At 31.9% G+C, this 11,182-nt stretch overlaps 1 protein-coding gene across 1 annotated transcript in view; it reads left to right on the top strand.

Annotated features, from left to right (window-relative positions):
• The first annotated feature begins 3,864 nt into the window (after positions 1-3,864).
• Positions 3,865-11,182, top strand: part of LOC116005525 (peroxisomal nicotinamide adenine dinucleotide carrier-like) — an 8,397-nt gene continuing 1,079 nt past the window's right edge. The window contains exons 1-10 of the mRNA XM_031245737.1: positions 3,865-4,038; positions 4,116-4,205; positions 4,309-4,383; positions 5,499-5,629; positions 5,837-5,891; positions 6,395-6,547; positions 9,080-9,148; positions 9,227-9,328; positions 9,743-9,811; positions 10,907-10,961. Coding sequence (XP_031101597.1) covers positions 3,952-4,038; positions 4,116-4,205; positions 4,309-4,383; positions 5,499-5,629; positions 5,837-5,891; positions 6,395-6,547; positions 9,080-9,148; positions 9,227-9,328; positions 9,743-9,811; positions 10,907-10,961 — 886 coding nt within the window. The 5' untranslated portion in view covers positions 3,865-3,951. The remainder of the gene's footprint in view (positions 4,039-4,115; positions 4,206-4,308; positions 4,384-5,498; positions 5,630-5,836; positions 5,892-6,394; positions 6,548-9,079; positions 9,149-9,226; positions 9,329-9,742; positions 9,812-10,906; positions 10,962-11,182) is intronic.

The raw sequence follows: 11,182 nt of genomic DNA, 5'->3' as shown, positions 1-11,182 counted from the left end.
TTTTGAGTTGCACTGAATTTTTAGGAGTCTTTAAACGTCAAGTCAAGTGGTATCCTAAAAGTTATGAACTTTTATAATTTTTATATTATTATTTTAAGACTTTTATCTCTCAAATATAAATAGTTAAAATCCATCTCTCAATCCCAATATTTTTAAAAGAAAAATACTTATGTACCCCCAAAACTTTACTCCCAACTTTTACTCTCACTTGTGTTGAAATTTGATTGGAGGAGAAAAAAATTGAATGGATAAACATCATAGCTTCCTATTAAAGTGAGCAAACAAGGCAAATCATATGGAGTATAAAATGGGAGTACAAATTGGAAGTACATGTACAATTTAACCATGCATTTCTTCATGTAATCATGTCTAATCTCTACAACATTTTGCTCTCTCCTAAATTTTACAAGTTTTTTCTTCCTTTAAAAATTCTACATATTATTATTTTTTTCTTTCATTGTTCTTTGTATATTCCCAATAGAGGACATTAACATGTAAAAGCATAGTTGAGTATTGTGTTTTGAGTATGTTATTTTTCTTGTAATATTATATCAATTGGTGAAAAGTGATATTGCATGTAAATTTATAATACACTATCATTAATATAAATAGTTGAAATCATCGTTCGGACCCAAATTTTTATTTCTAATTTTTAAATTTTCTCTACCAACGTTTTCTTTCTAAATGCATGAACAAAGCAAACACTTTATCTATCCCCATCAAATTTTTACTTCTATGTTTCATAATATTCATATAAATATTTGTATATTTTTATTTTTATTTTTTCTATGAACTTTTTTATTCCTAACTTCTAAATTTTATATACGGAACTTTTACCCCATAAACACCTGAACGAAGCAAATTTGTTATCTACAACCATCAATTTTTACTATATGTTTCATAATATTTGTATAAATACTTGTATATTTTATTTTTTATTCTTTTATGTTTATATTTGTAATTAAAAAACAATTAATAGCGCACTACTACAAAACAATGGAATACTATTTGCAATAGTAATTTTGGGTTGCAAATAGTAGCACTTTGTTGTTCTTTGCAACCCCAAATTACTATTACAAATAATAACTCTCTGTTTTTTCTTTTTTTATTTTTATTTTTTTTATTTTATATCTAAGAGGTAGAAAGTTAGGACAAACCATGGAAATTAAAATTTAAATATGTAAATTATCAAAATTGCGGCGTTTTGGATTAATGATTACAATAAATATATTTTACAAATAATTGAGGAAATTAATTATTTAATTATCTTTCACATGTATGTATGATCAAAATTTTATTATATTTAAATATTCACACACACTTTAATTATTACCTTTAGTAGTGTGCACAATTCGATTAAAATTTGTTAACTTAATAACAAACCAAAGAATTATAGTTAATAAATTGGTAAACAAAATATTTCCGTTCAGTCAATGGTTATTTTTATAAAAAAAAATGGACATCGATAGTTTGGTTATAAAGTACTGATTAACTGAATTAATGTATCGATTAAGTGAATTGTTTTTGTGTGTGTGTGTTTGGTCTACACACACTAGTTATAATGCATACATTGTGCGAATAAATTAATATCCATCACGAACGTTAAATTAGGTAAATGTTAAGTATAATTTTTAAATACTAAATAATTAATATAAAATTAAAAAGATTGTTTTCGATATAATCAAAATGAGTATTTAAACATGTAGTAAAAATAGTATTAAAAATGAATATTATTGTAGATAGTTATAATTGATAATAAAAATGATATCATAACAAATTTTCATATTAAAATAAATTAAGGGTGTGTTTGGTTTGTGGGTTTAGGCATAAGAAATGAGTATAAAAGTGATTGTTAGTGTTTGGTTGATAGGTTTTGAGAATGTTACTATGGGTTTGGAATACCCCATTAATGAGAAAACACATACCCTTATTAAATAAAGATTTCATTTCCCTTCCTCCTTTCTTCCCCAACTATTAATAATCATTCACATTCCACCCAACTACCAAACATGCTAAATACTTTCACCAAAATTCATTACCCTTACCAAGTATTTGATACACATTCTGATTCCGATTCCATGTGCGAACCAAACGCACCCTTAAATTTTCATAATGCAATATTGGTTATACAATAAAACTTAACCTTGCTTATTAATGTTGTGAAAATTGTGATTAAAGAGTTGTGCAATTTAATTATAGCATTTGAATTAATAAATTTTCATTGTTTATATATTATTGGGACCTCAATTAATCGCAATTTTAAAATTTACATCTAATTTTGAAAAATTTTCACGTTTAAGTACCAAATCTGGTGCAAAATTTGGCCATTAAAAATTTGAAAGTGACAAAGTTTTAAATGTTATCAAATGTAATTTATTCTAAAATAGCGCAACATAATTAACTTTTGATGTCGGTTTCATTGCCAAAGTGTGACGGACATGTATGTAGGGGGTCACATTTGTAGTCACCAATGTGTCAACATATTGGCAACGTATATGATTTTTTTCGTCCAATTCTGTAGCAAAAATAAATTTCTCTTAAAAAATTAAATATTTTCGCAACTGAAAAATGATCGTCGTCGCAAGTCCCGTCGCCAACTTCCACCGTCAATACTCTATTTGCACCAAATATCGCAATGAAATTAATTTATGGTACTGATTCTATCACCATAGCACGATGGACGTGTTGGGCATCGCATTTTCTGTCGCCAATGTGTCAACGTATTGGCAGCGAAATTGATTATGTTGTCCCATTTTGTAGCTAAAATAAACTTTATGTAAAAAAATTAAATATTTTCGGGAAGGAAAAAAATCATCGCAAGTTCCATTGCCAACCTCAGACGTCAAATATCTCTTTGCGCCAAACATCGCAACATAATTAATTTTTGTTGATGATTCCATCACCATAGTGCGACAGACATGTTGGGCGTCGCATTTTTTGTGACCAATGTGTTAACATATTGGAGACAAAATTGATTCCATTATCCCATTCTGTAGCGAAAATAAGTTTTACTTAAAAAAATAAATATTTTCACGACGAAAAAAAATAATTGTTGCAATTTTCATCGTCACCCTCCGTCGTCAATTCATGAGCGCAAAGATTATGTTGAAGTATTTTCCACTTTGCGCCAAACATCGCAACAAAATTCATTATTGGCTGTTGTTTTTTTTCGTCACCACTGTGATTAAGAAACTTAATTTTGCCACAAAATTAGTCACCAAAATGTGCGTGCAAAAAATTTGCATCTTTTTTCTCACTTTGCACTAAAAATTAGCTATGAAATTTAATTCTGTCACTATTTCCATCGTAACATTGAGACGGAATGTGTTATGTCGCAAAAACTGTCACGAATTGAAAATGGATTACGTTCCACAGCGATTCACAAATTTTCTTGTAGTGAAATTGACATTGGACGAGGGAACGACTTTACTTTAGATAACTTTCACTGGACTTTTTTCATTTTTATTTAAACCTTATTAAGCACTGAATAGCTCTCTTATATGTAATCCTTTCTCACCACAAACTTTTCTCAAATTTTTTTAATCTTATCAAGTACTAAATAACATTATTTTAGGTAGTCAATTAGCGTCACACATTACTCCTCTCGATGAGAATACCAAATTATATAGCACTTAATTCAACAACCTAACTCCATAACAAAAAATTAACCTAATTTCTATAATTTTAAGATAATATAAAACATGTTAATTAATTTTTTCGATTTGACAGCAAATATATTTCTTGCAAATAATTATGTTCTTAAATGATGGGAAATCACAACGATCTCTTAAAACACAAAAATCAGTTATTAAAACAGGTGAAAGACTTCAAAGTCAAAACTGCACAAAACGGTCACGAATAGTCCCGAGACGTCATTGCCATAGCCTATAGTACGTAGCAGCAAATATCAAGGCAGGCCATACACTGGAGTTGCCATTCTGGAGATAGAATATGTCGAAGTCGAACGCCGTTGTGAATGGACTGGCGGGAGCCGGCGGCGGCATCATCGCGCAGATAATCACTTACCCTCTCCAGACGGTAACTCATTTCTCGGCCGCCGCCAAGTCTTTGTTCTCCGCTCTTTCCTTCATCTTATCTATATTTTTCATTTGCAGGTGAATACGCGGCAGCAAACAGAGCGAGTTGCTAAGAGAGTTCCCGGCTCGCACCAATCCAGAGGCGGTACGCTTTTTCAAATTTTGCAGGTTCTTCTTTCCGCATCCCTGTCTGAGTAAAATTGAGCGCTCTCTGGCTTATATTGTTTTACCTAAGTCTTTGCGCGCGCATTCCATTCTCGATAATTTTCAGGCAATTCAAAACGAGGGATTGGGGGGCCTCTATAGCGGTCTCAAGCCTTCTCTGCTGGGCACGGCTGCTTCACAGGTCGCTTCTTTTACTTTTTATCCGGCAATAAATTGATTCCAGTTCCATTTCATTGCCGCTACTAATTGGACTGAACTCTTCACCAAACTATTCCCAAATATTTGTTCCTCTTGGGTTACTTTGGACACTAATGCAAAATATAAAAATAGCAAATGAAATAAGGGAGGGAGTAGTATTTATAATCAGTTAGTTGTTCAGTAACTGTAACTAACTTTCCTTCAAAATTTATACTAGCTACTTTTGCATGGGCTTCTTGTTATTTGGTAATTTTTACAAATGTTTTAATAACCTATCATAATGCCCTTTCTAAATCCATACAGTTTAAGTTGGTTAGGATGGACTTTCAACTTCTGTTAATGAAAGGAACTCTTCAAAAATGCGTTCTTAACTTTTTTGTCTTCTCGATTCCTTATAGCTTACGTTGCTTTCTTAATACCTTTTAAGCTTTAGTATTTTTAAATTTTACAATCAATCGGGGATGAAAATTGTCAAACAAAATAGATTGACCGAACATGTCTTCCAACCTTCTTCCAACTTGCTTTCTAATCTGTTTTAGAGTCTAGTTAGGTGGGTTGACTTTGACTAATTTTTATCATCCAGGCCAAATTTAACCAATCTTATCGTTGCTGTGGAATTAGTTATCTAGCTGCATATGGGTATTAGCATGTCAATTGTTAGCAGATGCATTTCTCCATGTGTGCCTGAACTTTAGTTTTTCTTCTCTTTTATTTGCATATAAGTTTGCTTTTTTCCTGAATTGTATTTAACATTTTAACTCATCTATACAGTATTGTTTTCTTGTAGTGTGACGATATAAAGTTCTGCCATACTACATTAGACTTGGCAAAGGGACTTGGGATAGCCTTTGTCCATCTCCTCATTTTATTGTGAATGTCTTGGTTATATACTTATAATATATTACATAAAAACCTTAAAATGGGGATTAACCAATCAAAGCCCAACAAGAATGATGCAATGACATTACTTTTTGTCTTAGTCATAGTAATATAAGGGTTAGTTGTCTCTCTGGCTGTATCTGAGCCTTCTCTTTATTACTCTTTCCAAGTTTCAGGAGATTTCTTTTACTATCTAATATTCTCTTTGTGATAATGCAGGGTGTCTACTACTACTTTTACCAGGTTTTCAAGAACAAAGCAGTTGCTATTGCAGCTGCAAATAAAAAGAAAGGTAGTGGAGATGGTTCTGTTGGGATGTTTTCTTGGCTTGTCGTGGCAGCTCTTGCAGGGTATGCAATGGAAAGCTTTTCTCTTAATTATTAGCTTTTTACGGATGGCTATATGGAAGCGCTAAAAGGGCTCCCTTCTGTTTGTTATTTAGTCACAATTTCTTAATGTGTTTATTGCCTTTTATAGTTTTCTGCTGAAAAATGTTCAGTCTGTGAAGAATAATTTAAGTTTGGAGGCTATTTTACTTAAACAGTTGTACAGTGCAGGTCGTTGAATGTATTGCTGACAAACCCTATATGGGTTCTTGTTACTCGCATGCAGGTAATAGTAAATACTCTCATTCAGTGTGCTTTCTTGTTTGTTAGGCATTTGTGGGTATCTTCTATACTGTACCTTACAATATTAGACCTGTTTTTTGTAAAATAACTACAATCTGACCATTTTAAACCTGTTGGAAATATTTTTTTCCTTGTTTTTATTGCAAAGTTGTAATGATTAATGATAATGTTCTTTATCTTCTTAAGAAAACTTAAAAGAACTATTGGTTCTTTTGTAATACTTGACCTACAGTCCATGTTCTCATATTACTTCTGGAAGTGCTCCCTGATAAGTGTGCGTTCTTTTCAGAAATTTGTGCAGTAATCATCTGGTTTTTAAATTCATAACATGTTTAATTATATACTTTGCATCACATAGTTTATGACTGGTTTATCAATCCTTATAATTTTTTTTTTGGAACATTAGATATTGTGACTGACACTATTCAGACACTTGAAAACTTGAAAGCATAATGTATGATTTCATCGAAATGTATTTATTTTCAGACCCATACTCAAGCAGAAAGAAAAATTGTCGAGGCAAAAAGGGAAACCTTGTTAAAGGAAGCTTCTGAAAATGACTTGTTAAGGTCTTCTTTGCCTGAGAAACTGGCTGAACTTGATTCATTAAAACCACATCCTTATGGGACATTCCATGCAGTGAGTACTGTTTTTTTTTTTTTTTTTTTTTTTTTTTTTTTTTTTTTTTTTTTTTTCCTTTTTTTTTTTTTTTTTTTTTTAAAACATTTTTTTTTTTTTTTTTNTAAGACTAAAAAAATTAAAATATTTTCTGAAAAATCAGAAAATATTTTCTAAATTTTCAAAGAGACCCTTGTACCAACTTTTGTGGATTTCTTCTTCAATATTAACCTAAGGTGGTTTCCTCACGCAATATACTATCTGCACCGTATATTGAATATGAATAGAAAATTGTAATATCCACGGTTCAATTTCTTCCATCTTCTTTCCAAATCCCTTGCCCCACCCTACCGCCATTATCAAGAATCAATTTTTCTTAGAGAACTATTAGATAGCCAAGCATCAATCAAGACATTGCTTGCCCACAGAATCCAGTGTAATCTTACGGACACAAGTTTTCCCCTTTTCATTTTACTTACATTTCCCCTATTTTTGGCATCTGCTTTGCTCGGATACTTGAAATCACTGTCTGGGTATTTGGAGATTCTTGATTAATCTGTTTATTTCTTGTGATATTGTTCATTTATTAGTTCGTGCATTTTGCTTTATGGGTTACTAGCATGGTCTTTGAATTGGGTTTAATTTTTATACTTGGGTTATCATTTCTGTGGATTTCTGGAGTTGAATTTCAGATTATTGTTGTGTTTTTTTTTTTTTTTTTTTTTTTTTTTTTTTTTTTTTTTTTTTTTTTTTTTTTTTTTCTTCCTTTCCCTTTTTATAGTTTTTGCTATTTTAAAGCATTGCTATTTCTGTATCAACTGGTACATATGCTGGATTCATTACAGGGGAAGAATTCAAAAGTGGTTCTAGTTTTGTTTCAATTCTTGACTAAGTTAGATACTTAGATGGTACTTTCTCAGAAGTCTCTACCTTCAATTTCTGAAAATATCAATTTTCATACATTTATGGGCGTTTCCTTCCTTTGGGGTGGGTGGGTTGGGGGGTCTGGATGCAGTTTGTTTGAGTATGTACAAGATATTAAATTTCAACCAGATATTGTGATGCAGGGGACCTTGACATTTTAGCAGCAAAATAGTAAATTTCAGAAGGTTGCTAGTTCAGGAAGTATGATGGAATTAAGGCATGACATGAGAAAGCAGAAATTTGGTTCTTAAACTATAATGAGGGGACTGTTAGTGGTGACATAAGCTGCAGATATAAGAGTAGCAGAGAGAAGAAGAGAGAAAGGGAAGAGAAGTAGTGGGGAAGATTTCATATATAATCTCTGAAAATAGTCTGGATGCATCCATCAATAAGGTACAGGGTGCTTGTTTAGGGGAAACTACTTGGTGGCAAAGTAAACCCTAATTAGGATACCTATATATAAAACCCCCAATTATTTTGAGATTAAGAGAAATATAGCAATTACAATTTAGCTTTGCAACCTTAAAATTAGCAGAGCTAAATTTCGTTTCCAAGTTTCAAATCAACTAGCAACAAAACAAAAAAAAAACAGATAAGCAAATATAATAAAGTGCTTTGCTTAAACCAAATAACGTTATAGTAAAATGACCCAGTTACCCCCTAATACCAAATGTAAGTCTAAACAAGTTCCACGTGGGATTCTGGCATATTTATTTCCCAATCATTTTGTATTTTGCACTGTCTTGCACAAGGATTAAAGTGGCTGTACATCTTGCATAAAAAGAATTTTTTGCATCATCAATTCTTTATCATGTATGATCAAGGCTGGCATTGGGAATAGTCTTGGTTTGCATTATTTTGAAGAAGACCTATGTTAAAAATTATCTGATAAGTTTTCAAAATAATGATTCTAAATAACTTTTAAATATGAGAGATGCAAACATTCAGAGACATACACACAGAAAACTGGATTGAAGATGGTAATTGAATTAGTTGAAGGCCTAGAAGTATAAGCACCCAATCCTTATGCTTAACAATTCTGTACTTCCAAGGTGAAACAACTTAACTGATTAAGGCCTAGTTTTGATACACTGCCTAAAATAAGTGCTTTTAAAGAAGCACTTTTCAGTAAGCTTCAAATGGTAAACAGCTTATAAGGCTTTGTCATTTTAATTGGCCTTTGAAATGCTGTCTTCAGTTTATTCTGATAAGATACTTGAAAGAGCTTATGGAAATAAGTTCAAAACAGCTTTTCAAAGGCCATATGGTCGTATCATAACCTTATACAGACACACCACACACACAGAACAAAAGAAGAGCATAAATGCTTATAGTAACAAATAAGTTGAAAATAAGCTCATCCAAATTGGGCACAAGACTTTTCCCTTTTCTCCTGTTCCTACTTCCTAATTTGACTATCCCTCCTCAGAATCTATAGTTTTGTTTCCTTACCATCTTTTTGGCTCATCATCTATTGTAATGTATTTTCATCAAAATAAAAGGTGCATAATGAATGTAGTGCAAGAGAATTTATCATTTCTTCACAATGGATGAGAAACATAGCAACTCTTGCACCTAATCTTTATTCTATAATTTCTAATTGTGTAAATTACCTTATATTGTTTTTAGGCACTGGAAGTTTATAATGAATCAGGAATCATTGGATTCTGGAAAGGAGTAATTCCAGCATTGATCATGGTCAATTTCTGCTTCCTTTCTTAATCAGCCTAAGTTATAATTCCATGCTGCTAATTTTATGAGATTTTCAAGGTGCAGGTGTCCAATCCTTCAATTCAATTCATGATTTATGAGACTTCTTTAAAGCATTTAAGGACTAAACGCAACAAGCGCAATACAGAAACTGTATCTGCTTTAGAGGTACCCCTGATGATATGTCTACTCATTAATTATACTCAATACACCAGTTGCTTTAAAAAAAAATATACTATGGAGTAATGGTTTTGAGTCTTTTTATATTTATTTTTAAATCTCCTTTTATTTGGTATATATTTTCTCCATTTGGAATTGAATTCACTTTTCTCAGTTTCTGCAAAGTTTATTTCCAGTCCAGTAATCAGATGGAAGAAGAAAAGCAAGTGTCAGATGTCATATCATGAATATTGAAATCTCTTTGAAGTTTAGATGCATTTAGAACTTGAAGATATATGAAACCAAAAACATTCTTGTAATGGAAGTCACTTCTTATGTCTAGCAGGCAATATCTTCTGCTAATATAAACTCTCCTTTTATAGTTTTTTGACACTCAGCTGTTGATCATGTCTTTGTGCATAGGTTTTCTTATTAGGGGCCTTAGCAAAGCTTGGAGCAACTATCTCAACATATCCCCTATTAGTTGTCAAGGTACAGTTTTTTCTAAGATCAGCCGTAACATTTCTTATCAATGAAATTGAGTAGTATAGGCATGCTCTTTCTTTGTGATGCTTGGATAGTTGTTTTTCCCTGTTTCTATATGTGCATGAGTGTAAACCCAAAAATGATTTTGTTTTTTGTTTGGGTATTTTAATAAATTTTGATAAGTCTACTTCATGACAATGTTATAGTTTACCACTCTACAGCTCAATCAATGATATAAGATTTAACAAGCAAAGAATTTGCGATGCATCTTTCTGCAGTAATAATTTGTTCACTTCAACTATTGACACTCCCAAAGTTCTATTTATTCTCATTTACTTAAGTCAAACCTACACATTTCTTTCAAAATGTGTGTCCTTGTATCATACTTCGTATTATTTTCAGTTATCGCATAGGTATAAAGTTGTATCTAAGTTGATGCTTTTAGTGAAGTCAAACAGGATATTTTCTCAGAAACTACATGATGTTCCGTTCAGAATATACATCTTATGAAAATTCAATGTGTAAAAGGCATGAGTAATCTAGCCGTCAATAATAAATCATTTCCTCTAATGGGAACAGAGAGAATGTAAATAAAAATGTGATTTTTAAATATTTTGGGTCTGGTCATCTCCAACAATAAATTACTAATGGGAAATAGGAAATGAGAATGGAAGGGATATTAACTCACATCTTTCTTTGCAAGGCCCTTTATGTATTGGCAAATCCAACTAATAGTGATCTAAAGTTGCAAATTTTTATTTCGTTACTTCCAAATGAAAATTAAAATGTATTAAATGGAAATATATCTATAATTTGGTTAGGCACATTTTTTTTTAGTTTATTTGTGATGCTTGTTGACAAAGATTAACTCTGTTTGAGGCTTGAAATTTCTCCCCACATCTACCTGCTCCATTTACCACCACACCCCGTCAATAGGTAAAGTGAGGGAAAATGAATAGAGTTTAAGCAAAAACCTTGTGTAGAAATGAAAACTTCTGCATGGAAACTCTTCTGTAACTGTATCATTTTTCTTTCTGCACCTAGTTTATTTTCTTGTAACTACTGCTCCTTTTCACATCTTTCTTTTGGGTTGGCTTGCAGTCGAGGCTTCAAGCAAAGCAAGAAATTGGAGGCAACACCTCTTTAAGATATTCAGGTTTTCTTTAATCATTTGTTCTCTTCTTTTATACAAGTTTCCCTTTAAGCATTCAACCAACGTTTCATTTCGCAAACATGACATTGTGCTGCTTTCATTGGTGAGATTGTACATGCTGAGGCTGTAAATCATTTGGACTTAGGAAATTATTCTGTTGAATTGCCCTCATTTTTCTTCGTGTGTGTGTGTGTGTGGTGGTGGATTGGGGGGGGGGGGGGGGG

This window comes from Ipomoea triloba, chromosome 15 (assembly GCF_003576645.1).
Source record: "Ipomoea triloba cultivar NCNSP0323 chromosome 15, ASM357664v1".
Classification (NCBI taxonomy): Eukaryota; Viridiplantae; Streptophyta; class Magnoliopsida; order Solanales; family Convolvulaceae; genus Ipomoea; species Ipomoea triloba.
The sequence above is the reverse complement of the archived record's forward strand: the minus strand, read 5'-3'. Positions and strand labels throughout refer to the sequence as shown.